Raw genomic sequence first — 17,229 nt, 5'->3', positions numbered from 1 at the left:
GGGGTAAATAGGGATGGAATCTAAGGAGGACTCATGTCACCTTGCTAAAGAGACGTTTATCTTAGTGAAGCATCTTCAAGGTCTCTATGTGAGAGGAAGTGTTTCTCATTTGGCAGAAGGGTAGAAGTCGCCTCTTCCCGCCCAGAGGGTTTCAGGGAAATTTGAAAGTTTATGATTCTCAGGCTCATCTTAAATGTCCCTATTCCAGATCTGAAGGTCCCTCTCTTTTCTCCCCAGAGCCTTGACATTGATGTAAAAAACCTGTTGAGGCTATATGTTGTCTCCTTTGTATCTCTGCCATTGTAAAGGTCCTGAGCCTGGTTTTAGCACCATCTCCCCTGTGTCTGAGGAAAGAAAGGTCTATTTAAATACTGCCATAGGATCTGACATTGTCACTGCTATGGCTCTGGTTACTGTTGTAGCACAGGTTCAGTCCCTGGCCTAGGAACTTCAGCATGCCACAGGTGTGCCCCCCCACCCCCAAAAAAACAACAGCCATAGGAGCTTCCTGATTCCTGCATTTGACTAGTGGCCTACCTCAAACCTGTCATTTTTCTGTCTTCTTTTTCCAGCAGCATAAAGGTGTTAACAAAAGGCTGCTCCTTCAGTAATCCCTGAAGTCACCACTGCCCTGCACCACTCATGTGCCACTGCCGTTGTGTAAGCCAAACCTGAATCTCATTCAAAAGCAGCCCTGATGCGAATTCCTGTCATAGCTCAGTGGTAATGAACTCAGCTAGTATCCATGAGGACGCGGGTTCAATCCCTGACCAGTGGGTTAAGGATCCGGTGTTGCCGTGAGCTGTGGTGTAGATTGCAGATGTGGCTTGGATCTGGTGTGGCTGTGGCTGTGGTGTAGGTCGGTAGCTACAGCTCCAATTCGACCCCTAGCCTGGGAACTTCTGTATGCCACAGGGGCAGCCCTAAAAAGCAAAAATAAGTATAAAAATTTTTTAAAATAATAATCTAAAAAAAATTTTTTTAAAGCAGCCTTGATGAAAGTCTCAGTGGTTATGTTGCTGCAGCTGCCCCAGCTTCCTCTTGCCCTGCTTATCACCAGATGAAGGATTACATGTCAGTGGTTTATTTGGGTAAGTGATGCCAGGGAGCGGGGGTAGAGGACAGGAGAGGGAGATAGGGGAGGACAAAGAGCCACTGCAAGGGACCACAGGGTCTTATCCTGCCAGGTATCTCTAAGGAGCCCCAGGATTGCCCCCCATTGGTTAACTCCTGTAGCTTAGAGTTGTCCCACCAACATCCCACACCCCATCATGCCAGAGCTCTGGGCAGAAAGCCAAAGATACAGAATGCTAAACAACAGCAATACATCATTGTTAGATAGACTTCTGTTGATTTCATACTTTTATTTATTTTTTGCTGTGCCTATAGCATGTGGAAGTTCCCAGGGCAAGGAATGAACCCGTGCCACAGCAGTGACAATGCCAAATCCTTGACCCCTAGGCCACCAGGGAACTCAAATTTTATTATTTTAAATAGCTTCATAGTACTGAATATTTTATACTTTAAATGTACCACAATTAAATTACCCATCTTCCTCTATCAAAAGATATTGTGCAGAGTTCCCGTCGTGGCTCAGTGGTTAGTAAACCCAACTAGCATCCATGAGGACTCAGGTTCGATCCCTGACCTCACCCAGTGGGTTAGGGATCCAGCGTTGCCATGAGCTGTGGTGTGGATCTTAGACTCAGCTCGGATCCTGCGTTGCTGTGGCTGTGGTGTAGGCTGGCGGCTACAACTCTGATTGGACCCTTAGCCCGGGAACCTCCATACGCTGCCTGTGCAGCCCTAAAAAAGACAAAAAAAAAAAAAAAAAGATCAAAAATGTTTGTGCTGTCTCCAGTGTTTTGTTTCCACCATAAACAATGCTGCAATAAATATCCTTATACAGGGAGTTCTTGTGTTGTGGTGCAGCAGAAATGAATCCAATTAGTATCCCTGAGGATTTGGATTTGGGTTTGATCTCTGGCCTTGCTCAGTGGGTTAAGGATCCAGCATCGCTGTGAGCTATGGTGTAGGCTGGCAGCTGTAGCTCCAGTTTGACCCCTAAACTGGAAACCCCCATATGCTGTGAGTAAAGCCCTAAAAATAAATAAATAAATAAATATCCTTATACATATATCTTTATGCAGTGATGCTTTTATTTATTTAAGTTATAGTCCCAGAAGTGGTTTGCTGGGTAAATGTGTGTGTATGTGTGTATTTCAACAGACTTTACTTTTTAGAACTGTTTTACATTTACAGAAAAATTGAGGTCATACAGAAAGTTGCCTTATAGCCTGCACCCAGTTTCCGTGTTGTTAACATCTTACATTATTTGTATGGTACCTTTGTTAGAATTAACAAACCACTGCTGATAACATTATCATTAATTGAAACCCATACTTTATTCACATTTCCTTCGTTTGTATCTAACATCCTTTTTTTCTGTTTCAGGATCCTGTCTAGGACGCTGCATTACATTTAGTTGTCATGTGTCCCTAGGCTTCTCTTGGCCCTGACAGTTTCAGAGTTTTGCTGTTTTTGATGGCCATGACAATTTGGAGCAGCACTGGTCTGGTATTTTGTAGGATGCCCACTGTTGGAATTTGTCTGGTGTTTTTCTCATGGTTGGACTCGAGTTATGGGTCTGGGGGGAGGAAGACCACATCACATCCAGTCTACATACTATAAGTATTGATGTTAGCCTTAAACACCTGGTTGAGAATCACCTGTTTGTCAGTTTTCTCACTTTAAGGTTAGTCTTACTCTGCTTCTCCACACTGTACCCTTCTAGAAGAAAGTCACCATGTGCAGCCCATGCTTTAAGGAGTGGGGACCTAGGCTCCCCTCTTTGAAGGCAGAGTATTTACATAAATTATTTGTAATTTTCTTACATAGATTTATTTATTCTCCCCTATTCATTCATTCATTCATTCATATCAGTATTGACTCATGGATATTTGTGTTCCTTTGACATACTCCCATCAGCATAAGGTTTATTTTTGGATTTGTTTTAGCACGTTCCCTTCTGGTACTACAGGATGCACCAGCCTCATCTTATATTTCCCCACCCTATCTGGAATCATTCATTTTCTTTAAGGAACCCTGGTTCCTTTTATTGGAATGGTATCAGAAACCAAGATCGAGCACTAGGTGTAATTGTTGCTGCTGGAGTGAGCTCTGGGGTAACTGACAGAGCAAGGTAATGTGTGTGTGTGTGTGCACACTGACCTGTGCATGCACACTTAGATTTAATTATTCCTCTATGTGACCTTCTCTATCTGTATTAAAATAACCATGACTTCATACTGATGCCTCCAACTCTAATCTCCAGGTTAGATCATGGAGTCTACTAGCCTCCTCTCCTTGCTTAGCTCTCAACTCCCATCCTAACAGGGAGAACCTGGCTCCCATTGTCCAGCATTGATTTACTTCATTGTTCAATTTTAGGATGCATTTACAGCATTATTAGGATCGTTCATTCCTACTCCCATGGGAAACAACCTTATCAACGAGAGGACAGTGCTAATGTGTAGTTCCTTTTGATCTTAGTCTTATAGCCTCTACCCATAATTTCCAGACATACTTAGGCCAGCACTAGCCCCCACTTCAGTGGGGGTGGTTTCATTTGTAATACTGTTAGATTGTTTTGTCACACTCCACATTTCCTCACCTCCTAAATAATTTTTTTAATTTGCATACATTAGGTACACTCTCTGTGCTGTAAAGTTCTGTGTGTTTTGACGAATGCATAATGTCAGTATGCATTATCCCCATTATGGTATCACACAGAATAGTGTCACTGCCCTAAAAAATCCTGTTTACCTATTCAGCTCTCCCACTTATCCTTTGAACTCCCGGCACCCACTGATATTTTTACTGTCTCCATAGATGTGCCTTTCCCAAGATGTTATATAATTGGAATCATATGGTGTTTAGTCTTTTCAGACTGGCTTCTTTTGCCTACAGTGTACATTTGTTTCATACATGTCTTCATGGCTTGATAGCTTAATGACTTTTTTATCAGTAAGTGATATTCCATTTTATGGATGTAAGGCAATTTGTTTATCCGCTAACCTATAGGAAGACAATTTGTTTGCTTCCAGTTTTTGGCAGTTATAAATAAAGCTGTTACAAACATTTGTGTTCAGGTTTTAGGGCAAATATAAGTTTTCAGATCATTTGGGTAAATACCTAGGAGTGTGATTGCTGGATGTTATGGTACAACTGTGTTTAGCTTTGTGAGAAACTGCCAAACTATCTTCCAAAGTGGCTGTCCCATTTTGTGTTTCCACCATCAAGGAATGAGAGTTCCTGTTTTTCAGTATCATCACTAGCATTTGGAGTGTCAGCTTTTTTAGAATTTAGCCATTCTAATCAGTGTGTGAAGGTATCTCATTGTTTTTGTAATTTGCGGTTCTCTAATGAAAAAAGATGTTGATCGTCTTTTCATATATTTATTTCCCATTTGCACATCTCCTTTGATGAGGTGTCTGCTCAGATCTTTTGCCCATGTTTTTTTTCTTGGTATGCTGTTTTGTTAAAAATTGCTAATAACTTTCCCCCAAAGTTGTAGTATTTTGTACTTCATCAGTCACGTGTGAGAAGATCCATTTCCCTATTCCCTTGGCAGCACTGGATGTTACCAATTTTGAAATGTTTGCCTGTATGTTAGGGAAAAAGTCATATCGAGTTGTTCTAATTTGCCTTTCTCTTACTACTAGTGAGACTGAGTATCTTTTCATGTCTCTTGATCATTTATATTTCCTTTTCTGTGTATGTGTTACCTGTTTATATCTTTTGACCATTTTTTCCACTGGGTTGTATTTTTCTTCATAGTACATAAAGCTTCTTTGTAGTATAAGGGCTGAAACTCTGTATTTTTCATTAACTTTAACAGTTATTTCCCTGCCAAATATTTGCCTTTCAACACTGTTTATATGTGTTTGTTTTGTTTTCTTGCCAAACCGACATTTTTTTAATTATGGTGAAACATACATAAACATAACATTTACCCTTTAAATCATTTGGAAGTGTGCAATTCAGTGGCATGAAGTGAATTCACATCAGTGTGCAGCCATCACCACCATTCATCTCCAGAACTTTTGTCACCTTCCCAACATTATTTTATTTATTTGTTTATTTATTTTGCTTTTTAGGGCTGCACCCACAGCATATGGAGGTTCCCAGGCTAGAGGTTGAATCTGAGCTACAGCTGCCGGCCTACGCCAGAACCAAGCCAGATCCCAGCCACGTCTGTGACCTATACCACAGGTCATAGCAACGCCGGATCCTTAACTCACTGAACGAGGCCAGGGATCGAACCCGCAACCTCATGGTTCCTAGTCAGATTCGTTTCCACTGTGCCACGATGGTGAACTCCAATGTTATTTTATTTTTATGTGGCCAAACTTATCTATCTTGTCTTTTTCCTTCTGGATGTCGTGTAGTGTTTTTAGGATGCCTTCTCCCCAGGCTAAGGTCCTACACATTTCTCCTAAATTTTTTCTAGTACTTATTTTATATTAAATGCTTTAATATATCTAAAATTTATTTTTGTATATGGATTGATAAGGTATGGTTCTAATTTTCCTGATGAATAGCCAGTTTTCCCAGAATCATTATTAAATAAAGTACATTTTTTCAACTATATTGAAGTACTAGTTTTGTCATATGTTAATTTCCCTTATTTAATTCTAGACTCGGTACTGCTTCTGTTTGTTTATTTCTCTGTCTGTAGTCTGCTGGGCTAATAATGATAATGATGATGATTATAGGTGCTTTATTGAAAATGTAACTGTCTGATAAAGCAAGTTGCCCCAACTGGTTTTTTTTCCTTGATGATTTAAAAGCAGTTATAGTACTGTATGAATGTAAAAGCCATTTTATCTAAGTAAAAAAAAAAACAAAAAACTTTGGGGGTTCTGATTGAAATTGCACTATATCTACATATAATTTTTCAGAAGGAGTAATCTTTTATAATATTAATTCTTCATTGGTGTCATTTTATCAGGACCAAATTTGTCCTTCCAAAGTCCTTAAATGAGGTAAAGAGGAATTTAGAGCTTGCTTTCTGAATCAAAAGCAAAACTGGGGACTGCTACCATTGACTCAATTCAATGTAAATTGAATTGCATGATTTAGTAGAGAGCCTTCATCAGGGCTCTCTACTAAAAAGAAAGAATGAGAGTAAATTTGAAGAACCTTGATTTTTTCTCCACCTCTTATTGTAAGCAAGCTCTAAACCTTGCTGGGTCTCAAGCCCTTGAGAGTGTTATAATAATGCTGACCTGGGAATCCTTGGGAAGTGCCAGGATTAATTATTACAAGGGAGAGGGGCATCACTTTTCTCCATTCTGAGTGAATGTTAACCAATAAAAGATTCCTGCAAAGGAACCTATGTAACTGAGACCAAGAGTCAAGCTCAGAAGTTGTAAAGGCTCGTGAAAAATGTTTTATCAAGATAGCTCCCACATTCTAAACTTTAATCACTGTTCTTTTGTTATTTACCACAAATTAGTTTTTATTGTTATTTATTTATTTTTGTCTTTTTAGGGCCACACTCGAGGCATATGGAGGTTCCCAGGCTAGGGGTCCAGAGCTGCAGCTGCAGGCCTATGCCACAGCCACCTGCCTATGCCACAGCCACAGCAATGCGGGATCCAAGCCGCATCTGTGACCTACACCATAGCTCACCAAAACACCAGATCCTTAACCCACTGAGTGAGGCCAGGGATCGAACCTGCTTCCTCGTGGATACCAGTTGGGTGCGTTGACCACTGAGCCACTACGGGAACTCCAGCAAATTAGTTTTTAAAAGAATGTTTTTAAAAGGAAAATAGGATATGACCTTTGAGAAAATGGTCTGTTGTTTTTCTCTAAAGCACAGACAGGATAAATATCCCCCATCCTACCCACAAAGAACATAGACTATAGAATCCTTGACACTTGAGGGATAGGAGAGACCACAGATACAGTGGTCTGTACACTGGTCAGTCCAGAACCGCATGAGCACTAGGGTAGCAATATCATATCCAGTACCTAGAGGGGCCTGGCAGGTGTGGGAGAAATGACGGACTTCCATAAATGAATACATTTTTTCTTACTTGTCTTAAAACATGCAGTTATTTATATTACTGGTCCATTTTCCCCCTTTTGATAGAAACATGGGCATATTAAATATCTCATTTTAAACTTAAGAGAAAATTAATAGTGGAAGAGTGATATAGGATGGATAAACAACAAGGTCCTACTGTATGTAATACAAGGAACTATATTCAGTATCCTGTGATAAACAATAATGAAAAAGAATATGAATAACAATACATATATTTCAGATCAGAAAATGTTACTTTAAATCCCTGGGTACTGGAGTTCCCACTGTGGCTTAGCAGGTTAAGAACCCAACTGCAGTGGCTTGAGTCTCATTTATATGTATATATATAGGAGTTCCTGTTGTGGTTCAGTGGAAATGAACCCCACTAGTATTCCTGAAGATTCAGGTTTGATCCCTAGCTCTGCTTAGTGGATTAAGGATCCGGCATTGCCATAAGCTGTGGTGTAGGTTGCAGATGCAGCTCAGATCCCGCATTGTTGTGGCTGTGACATAGACCAGCAGCTGCAGCTCCCGTTTGACCCCCTAGTCTGGGAACTTCCATATGCTGCACCTGAGGCCCTAAAAAAAAAAAAAAGAAAGAAAGAAAGAATGTGTGTGTGTGTGTAACTGAATCACTTTGCTGTAGAAAAAAGTTAACACAATTTCGTAAATCAGCTATACTTCGATAAAAATAAATAAAAATTTTAAAATAGTGAAAGAATGATGGTAAAGGGCCACTTTCACTTGGCGTTAGTGTCAGGGAGTGGTCGGGTGTGGTGGGAACTGTGATGAACTCAAGTATTCAGGCCTTATCTAGAGTGGACAGCTGCTTCTCAACCTCAGCTCACCAGTGCCACGGAGATCACAGGCCCAGTATTGCTAGAGCGGCATCATCTTTGAGAGAACTTGAAGACTCGGTAACAGGGTTTTGTTTTGTTTTGTTTCTTCTGGTCACACCCGAAGCATATGGAGGGTCCTGGGCCAGGGATTGAATCTGACCCACAGTTGTGACCTGTGCTACGGCTATGTCGACCCCAGATCCTTTAACCCACTGAGCTGGCTAGGAATCAAACCAGAGCCTCTGCAGTGACTCAAGCTGCTGCAGTCAGCTTCTTAACCCACTGAGCCACTGCAGGAACTCCAGTAATCGGGTTTTAAAGTAACGTTTTCTGATCTGAAATGTTGGCACATAGGTCAAAATTCTTCAAAATGCTAAGGTGAAACACTTGACCCTAGAGGATGTTGAGGCCTGAGCTTATCACAGTGGAGAGGTGGGCAGTGAGGAAGGCTTGATGACAATGTGGAGGAAGCTGCTTGTGAAGCGTATGTACCATCTCAGTTGTGTGGGTGGTGGTGGTGAGGGGGATGGACCGAGTAGAACTCAGGTTAAATTCATCAGGTAAAGACAGAGTTCTTTTTTTAATATCAGAGAAAACGCTTTACTTTGCAGCATGATAGGAAATAACCATATTCAAAACACAGAAAATAAAAAGGAGACCAAAATAAAATAGCAGCAGCAAAGTCAGGAATGTTATATAAGAGAAACTAAATCTGAGTCTGAGCCAGCCCAGGCTTCTAGATATAGAATAACTGAAGGATGGTGACTGGCCTGGGAAGAGGCACTGAGATCCAAGATTGGGCCAGCACTGGTCAGAATGCTGAGGAATAAGACCAGGCCTGATGGAGTTCCCTTGTGGAGCAGTAGGTTATGGATCTGGCATTGTCAATGCAGCGGCTTGGGTCGCTGCTTTGGTGTGGTTCCATCCCTGGCCTGGAAACCTCCATATGCCACTAGCATGGCCAGAAAAATTTTTTTAAAAGACCAGGGCTGGAAGCTTTGGCTTCACATACCCATAAACAGAAAGGAATTATAATGAAAAGAGCTCTGAAATACATCTTTGTAGTATATATGGCAATTTAGTCTATTCTATCAAGACTACTTGTCTGTATAACAAACATGTTGAGTACACCTGTGAACAGTTTATCTGTCATGTTGCTTGGCTCTTCTCATCTAATTCCTCCCAATGCCAATAAAAGAGCCCATTCAGGATTGAGGTAGAAACACCCAAACTTTCCTGACCAAGAGTCTCCATATTGGAGCCATGATGTAGACTTCCAGGCTACTAGTTGCAAACTGGTTTCAGGACCATAGGTTCCCTCGGAGTTCTGCCTCTGAAGTCAGGAGAGAGGGGTAAGGTGGATTGGAATGCTACGTCCACACCACCTGGCTCCTGCTCTCACCCATTGCACCGACACTGCTTCCACCCAGGTCTCACGATCCCCCTTTAGGAAGCTCCTGCCTTCAGGCCCTTCTCAGTCTTCTGGCCACTTGAATTTTCAGCAGCACGGTCACCACTTCCTCCTTCTGCAATGTCTCCATAGTGTCATCCGCCCCCGCCTTGGGCACCTTCTTCCCTTTCCCTTTCTCTGCTTCCTCCTCATCTACTGCATATCAGGGAGCTGGGGTTCCTCGGGACTCTTCTTTCTCACTCACTCATCTGGCCAACCCCTTCTATGCATGGCTTCACTTATACTCATGCCAGCTCCCCAGCTTTTATCTTCAGCTCACACTCTGGCCAAACTGCTGCCTCCACTTGGGTATCTCAGAGTCCCTGTCAACCCATGATGCCAAAACAGTAGTTCCTTCCCTCTAAAACCTGCCCCTCCCCTCAGTGATAGTACCACTATCCACCCATTTTGCAAACCTTTGATCATTCTCAACACACCCCTCTCCTACATCCTTCATGTCCGGTCCATCAGCATATTCTCATTATTCTAATAACAGAGTCTATCTCTGAACAGCGTCTTTCTCCCCATATCCTGCCTCTACTCTGGTCCAAGCTTTCGGCCATCAACAGACTCTTCATTGGTCTCCTCTCATCATATTGCCTCCTCTGAGCCATTCTGTATCCTGCCACCCACATGAGCTTTTAAAAATCTGAATGGTCCGGTATCACATCTTTTAAATTTCCTCCCAGTAGCTTCCCATTGCACTTAGGATAAAGTGTAAATTTCTTAGCATGTTCTGCAAGGCCCTGTAGAACCTGCCTTCTGACTGTCTCACTGACACTGGGTCCATGTGCTTGACCATTAAACCACACTCTCTCGAAGTTCCTTCAGTGACCTGAGTTCCCTCCTGGCTCAGATCCAGGCCTCTGCCAGGAAAGCTGCCACCTTCTACCATGAGGTTGCAGGTTCAGTCCCTGCCCTTGCTCAGTGGGTTAACGATCTGGCATTGCCGTGAGCTGTGGTGTAGGTTGCAGACGCGGCTCGGATCCCGCGTTGCTGTGGCTCTGGCGTAGGCCAGTGGCTACAGCTCCGATTCAACCCCTAGCCTGGGAACCTCCACATGCCGCGGGAGCGGCCCAAAGAAATAGCAAAAAGACAAAAAAAAAAAAAAAAAAAAGATGTGCTGCATATATATATAAAAAAGAATGAAAAAAGATGTGCTGCATATATATATAAAAAAGAATGAAATAATGCTGTTTGCAACAACATGGATAGACCTAGAGATTATCATGCTAAGTGAAGTTAGAGAAAGACAAATATCATATGATATCACTTATGTATGGAGTCTAATAAAAATGATACAAAATAACTTATTTATAAAAGATAAACACAATTTTCAAAACAAAACTTACAGTTAGGAGTTTCCATTGTGGCACAGTGGAAACGAATCCTACTAGGAACCATGAGGTTGCAGGTTTGATCCCTGGCCTTGCTCAGCAGGTCAAGGATCAGGCATTGCTGTGAGCTATGGTATAGGTCACAGACAAGGCTTGGATCTGGTGTTGCTGTTGCTGTGGCTGTGTCTATGGCTGGCGGCTAGAGCTCCAATTAGATCTCTGGCCTAGGAACCTCCATGTGCTGCAGGTGCAGCCCTAAAAAGACAAAAAGACAAAAAAAATAAATAAATAGAAAATAAACAAAAACTACGGTTAGCATAGGGGAAACTGTGGCAGGGGTGGGGGGAGGAATTAGGGGGATGGGAATAACATATACACACTACTGTATAAAATAGATATTTAACCAGAACCTACTATTTGGCACAGGGAAATCTACTCAATAGTTTATAATAACAGGAAAAAAGAATGGATATATGTATAATTGATTCACTTTGCTTTACATTTGGAACTAATACAATATTGCAAGTCAACTATACTCCAATAAAAATGTTTTTAATGTTGTAAAAATAGTTTGAGAAATAACTTTGCCATACAGTAGAAATGGCACAACATTGCAAATCAGCTATAATTAAAAAATATGAAATTTAAAAAAACAACAATAATAAAAATAGTTTGAGAAATAAGTTATTAGCTTTTGCCACTACATAAAAGTTATCTTGCCATGGGGGAGGGGAGACACAGGTGGTTTAACTTGGCCATGTCTATTCAGACCTTTATGTTGTATTTCTGGGACCCTAGATAGTGCCCAGCTAACTTCTTTAATGGCCACCTTCCTCAAGAGGCTCTGCCCTGGACCACACACCACCCTTGAGCCACGTACCCTTTATCTGGCTTTTTGTAACACTTATCACATCTGTAATTACTTGTTCAACATCTGTCTTCCCTCCGAGCTTCCAAGCACCCAGAGAATAGGGTCGACATGTGCTTTATTTTTTCTATATTCTTAGGACTAGCAGAGAGCCTTATACACATTAAGATAAACTTTTGTTGAATATAATGAATTGAGAAGTCATCCTAAATAGAATCAGGTTGAACCCCCAATAACAATGTTAACAGTTAAGCTTCCTGGAGGGGATAATGTGTTCTGACACTGCTGCATATGTGGTGAAGCTGTCACAGCAGCCATGAGCTTCCTGCTCTCACAGATGGGAAAACTGAGGCCTTGAGATGTTAACTTATTCAGAGTTAGTAGGTTGTTCCTCAAAACCTTATTTATATTAGACAAAAATTGGAGAGAGTGTATATGTTAGCTGAGTAAATATCCTACAGTTACGAGAATCTAGGTTTTCAAAAAGTGGGTAGTAACAGGAAGATGGGTATAATGTAATATTTATAGTCCCCCTTGGTTCAGTGGCTCCTGCCATGACAGTGCTCTTTACCTGTGTCATGGTACCCATGCTTGGTTCCACAGTTATGGCTCTTTTTGTTCATGGCAGGTGTGTCGGGGTGGATGGGGCAGGGGGAGCCAGACAGAGAAAGTGACATCTGGTGGGGAGAGCAGGAGTGTTTCAGAGAGAGGACTGGGTGAACAAGTCCTGGAGTGAGAGCGAGGGAGCGTGAGCCATTGAGGAAGTGAGAGAAATTCAGTGTGTCTAGGGGGAAGTTAAAAGAGATGAGGCTGCAAGGTGAGCAGAGTTCAAGTTGAGAGGGGCTTTGGGCTTTATCCTGGGGCAACAGTGCCCCCGGTGGTCATTGCAGGGATGGATGTGACAAGTGGGAGCTGCCTGCCTTGGCATCAGAGATGGTCCAGGTATTTGTTTCAGTAGAATTGATACATTTGTACTCTTCCTTTAAAAAGTTGGCTGAAGATGTGAGGACTATGTATGGAGCATGAAAAATGAAAAGAATTTTAAGATTCACAGTCTGGGCCTACGAACAGTAATTTTTCAGAGTGTGAGAAAATCTCTGCTTTCTATTAAGGGTTATAAAGCTGCTTTTTACCCCCTTTTAACTGGGTTGTTTGCTTTCTGTTTGAGACATTTGAGCCAATGCAGTTCTTTGGTTTAAAAGAGTAACCATGGGAGTTCCCATCATGGCTCAGTGGTTAACGAACCCAACTAGTTTCCATAAGGACATGGGCTCGATCCCTGGCCTCACTCAGTGGATCGGGTATCTGGCGTTGCCATGAGCTGTGGTGTAGACCACAGACACAGCTCAGATCCCATGTTGCTGTGGCTGCGGTGTAGGCCGGCAGCTGCAGCTCCAATCCGACCCCTAGGCTGGGAACCTCCATATACCGAGGATGTGGCCCTAAAAAGACAAAAAATAAAAGATTAACCATGGAGTTCCCATTGTGGCTCAGCAGCTTAAGGACCCATGTCGTCTCTCTGAGAAAATGGATTTGATCCCTGGCCTCACTCAGTGGGTTGAGGATCCAGTGTTGCTGCAAGCTGCTCTGTAGGTCTCAGATGTGGCTTGGATCTGGTATCGCCATGGCTGTGGTATAGACTGAAGCTGCAGCTCTGATTCAACTCCTAGCCCAGGAACTTCCATATACTTCAGGTGCAGCCTTAAAAAAGAAAAAAATAAAAGAGTAATCAATTTTGTCCTTCTACATCTGGAAAATGTTAGTTCAGGCCAAATGTTTGTAGGTATGGGAACATAAATGAGAAATCATTGTCTTTTTTAGTATTTCCCTTGCTGGCTGCTTTCTCTCCTCACTGTGCATACTAATGTGGTATATAGTGTGGAGCTCAATAACTTCAGTTTTCCTCCTTCAACCTTTTACCTTTTACAAAGTATCTCTTTGCCTGTGATTAATGCCTCTGTCTATATATTGAATTACCTGGAGAATTCTGCACACACAAAAAATAGATGGCCCCTGCCTAAGACCAATTCAGGATCCTTGAGGGTGGGGCCTCAGAAGTTTCCCTGGTGATTCTAATACAGGGTTAGCTATTGCTACATTACCAAAGCTCCCCAAACTTAGTAGCTTGAAAAAGATTTTTCTTCCTTCCTTCCTTCTTCTTTTCTTTTCTTTTCTTTTCTTTCTGAGGGCTGCACCTGCAGCACATGGAAGTTCCCAGGCTAGGGGTCAAATCAGAGCTACAGCTGCCAGCCTACGCCACAGCCACAGCAACACTAGATCCAAGCTGTGACTGTGACCTACACCACAGCTCATGGCAATGCCAATCCTTAACCCACTGAGCAAGGCAAGGGATCAAACCCACATCCTCATGGATTCTACTCGGTTCATAACCAGCTGAGCTACAATGGGAACTCCCAGAATGATTTCTTACTTGTCACAGTGTGGCTTGGCTGAGAGCTCCTTCGACGGGTCTTCCCTGGGTTCACTCATGTAGCTGAATTAGGAGGGGGGTCAGCAGGGGACATATCAGCTAGGACTCCTGGGCTCCTCTCTCCTTGTGGTATTTCCTCCTGGACTTCTTCAGGGCTGGATCTGGTGGGTCTCATGATTTGCTTTGACCACTAGAATGAGGGAGAAGTTATGTCTCCTGATTTCTGAGACTAGGCCCCTTGCAGCTTCCTCTTATGCTCTCTCAGACCCTGGCCCAGAGGCCTTCACGCCCTGAAGAAAGTTAACAGTTTTTGACTCTCTTCACAGTAGTTTGCATTTCCAGTAGAATTATGGACAGAAGGGGCCAGAACACTAAGTACAAGATTTATCTCTGCCAACACCAACAGTCATTCCTGCCTTCGGGCACATCAGATTGGAGAGCTTTCCTCATTTTTCTGTTTTAAGATGTTTCATCAGTCTAGGAAACCCGATTAACTCATTCATTCAAAAAAATTATCAAATACCTATTATGTGCAATGCCCTACGCTGGGGTACAACATTATTTGGAATAAACAAGACAACACAGACCCTGACGTCTCTCGTGGTTCTTATATTCTTTGGAATGAATCTATTATATCTGTTGACAGCAGAGGACATTAAATAATCAGTAGAATGATTACTTAGTAGTTTTGAAGGATTCTGAAGAGTCCATACTTCATGGAGGCTATAAGGGACACTGAACCAATCTGAGGAGATTGGGGAGATCTCTTTAGGAAGGGACATTTGATTTAAGCCTTAAAGGGCGAATTCGTATTAACTGAAAACTACCCCCCTCTTTTTTTTTTTTTTTCAGGGCTGAATCTGTGGCATATGGAAGTTCCCATGCTAGGGGTCAAATTGGAGCTGCAGCTGCACCACAGCCACAGCAATGCCAGATGCCAGTGGCATCTGCGACCTACACTGCAGCTTGCAGCAACACCAGATCCTTAACCCACTGAGTAAGGCCAGGGATAGAACCTGGATCCTCATGGTTCCTAGTCGGGTTTGTTTCTGCTGAGCCACAATGGGAACTTCCTGCCTCCCCCACCCTTTTTCATTTTCCTTTTTTTCCCCCAGCCTTCTCATATCTCTTATTTTTCACTTATAAGCTGCTAAGAGACTGCTCATCAAAAGACTGTTTACAGCCTCCTTCAATCCAAGACAAAAATTTTCTAAAGAACAAACAGCTTTCTTTTATTGGGCCCAAATTAGGGAAAGCTGTCTTTCCCAACTCAAATTTAGCACCCTGCTGTCTGTATTTTCAGCGACTCAAGCATCCCAACCTTGTCAACCTCATTGAAGTCTTCAGGAGAAAGAAGAAGCTTCACCTGGTGTTTGAGTACTGTGACCACACTGTGCTCCACGAGCTGGACAGACATCAAAGAGGGTGAGTGCTCCACCCCTTATGCACAAAACGCAGCCAATAATCCCAGGGTCTGCGAGGGAAAATGAGCGACGACCCGTTTCCAGATTGGGCAAGGACAGCCAGTGTCTGCAATATTGTACTCTGCCGCTGAGAGATTACCAGAAATGGTGGGAGAGAGATCGTGACTAATTGTTTCCGGGAAGAAAGTAGCAGCTCCATTATTAGGTTAAACTTGATTTCTTTGGTACATTATCTCTGATGGATGCTCTCTCGGTCTCTAAGAAAGAAAAGGAAGGATATTTATTCCAGGCCTGACTAGGGAATTCCAAGCCTGTCTAGAGAAGCATAAGGACTTGGAGATTGAAAGGACGCGTTCAAAGACAGTGGCTAATAGGAAGTTTAAGGCAGAAACAAACATGATGTTTTATCTGAAGCAATCCAGGTATCAGGTCTGCTGTGTGGGTCAGGACTTCTATTGTTATGAGTGACAAAAAGGAATGTGTAGTGACGAAAAGGAATGCGGTGGTGGCTGTGAATGGCATGGTGGGTCTGGAGGCTCTGCTGGTCTTACAACATCTGTAGCATAGGCAACACCTTTGTGTGCAGCAGAAGGCGGCTTGATGAGACAGAGCCTTTGAAAAGAAAAGGAGGGATCCCTTCCTCTGAAGGTAGCTTCTTGCCATGGTGAGCAGAATGCAGGATGGATTTTGGCTCCCACCCACTCCTCAGCTGGGTCTTTAAGGCAGAGCACCTTAGGTAGTGATTGTCTCTCAACTCTTTCTCTATGTTGGCTTCATTCTGCCTTGCAAGTGAGTTTCCCTTATAAGGTGGATATTAGAGGGTATTTGTGTGTGTGCTATGAGATGCAAAGAGTTAGAAAAGGAAAACTAGGATATAGAAGGCATTGCCACAGGCTTTTATCAACTGTGCAGCCATTCTAGAAGAAAGGAAGTTCTATAAGAAGGTAGTATCTGCATATAATGTCCAGTAGAAGACTGATTGACTCAGCTCAGGTGTTGCAACTATCCCTGTGCCAGAGGGAGAGGGTAGAATGATTAGGAGGGCTTGGGAGATATAATTCAAAGTGGGTCAATCAAAGAAGACTTCATGGAGGAGGTGGCCTTCTACTTGCAAGGAGAAGAGACTTCAGAGAAGTCAAGCAAGGAAGGATATCCCATCTTCTCCTTTTGCTGGGTACCTGGGAGCCCAGCTTTGGCTGGGGACAGTATGCAGAGTGCATTGTAGATCAGAGCTATGGAAGGGCGCCCCATGGTATTTTACATTCACACTCCAGGGGCTGAGGCTGAGGCTCTTTCAACAAGGCTTTCAAGTCTTGGCTGAGAGCTAGCTCTGCCATGTGGTGGTGGTTATATATGATCTGCCGTGACCAGCAGGCAGATGGGGTTAAAGTGGCTCGTGGTTTGTCAGTGACCTTGGCACAGGCTCTTCTTGTTAATTTACACAGCAAGAGAGAGCCAAGGGAACAGATACCTCTCTTCCTTCAGAAAGTCACTGATACGGAGAAATTATGTGTTCAAGGGGAGATAACACTTAGTATGTTGATATTTTGCTTTTTGACACCTTGCAAGCAACACTTCAATTGAACCTACTAGTGTAACTTACTAGTGGCTCTGTGGAACTAGGGAGGTGTCACAGGGAGTCTGTTTAAATTATGTTAGATTGAGTCACCTAGAAACACTGATTTATTGGGGGTTGAAAGCAATCAGTGTCAGTTGGGAGTCAGTTCTTTTTTAGCATATAATTTAAGTAGAAGAAAAAGAGAGAAGGAGTGATTACAGTCTTG

At 42.7% G+C, this 17,229-nt stretch overlaps 1 protein-coding gene and 1 long non-coding RNA gene across 11 annotated transcripts in view; both read left to right on the top strand.

Moving 5' to 3' along the window:
- CDKL1 (cyclin dependent kinase like 1) overlaps nt 1-17,229 on the top strand; it is a 65,757-nt gene that overhangs the window by 20,899 nt on the left and 27,629 nt on the right. For all 10 annotated transcript variants that reach the window (XR_014818446.1, XR_014818452.1, XM_021101475.2 and 7 more), the window contains exon 3: nt 15,325-15,446. Coding sequence is in view for 8 of the 10 variants with exons in the window: in XM_021101475.2 (XP_020957134.1) it covers nt 15,325-15,446 (122 nt within the window). In the remaining 2 variants the exon portion in view is untranslated. The remainder of the gene's footprint in view (nt 1-15,324; nt 15,447-17,229) is intronic.
- On the top strand, nt 576-5,650 carry LOC146406923 (uncharacterized). The gene is made up of 3 exons (XR_014818667.1): nt 576-660; nt 991-1,091; nt 2,455-5,650. It is a non-coding gene; the product is annotated as an uncharacterized LOC146406923 (long non-coding RNA).

Source organism: Sus scrofa, chromosome 1 (assembly GCF_054392235.1).
Source record: "Sus scrofa isolate SSC_HxYL_T2T_F1_AM1 chromosome 1, Sscrofa_HxYL_maternal_Yorkshire_Landrace_v2.0, whole genome shotgun sequence".
Lineage (NCBI taxonomy): Eukaryota > Metazoa > Chordata > Mammalia > Artiodactyla > Suidae > Sus > Sus scrofa.
The sequence above is the reverse complement of the archived record's forward strand: the minus strand, read 5'-3'. Positions and strand labels throughout refer to the sequence as shown.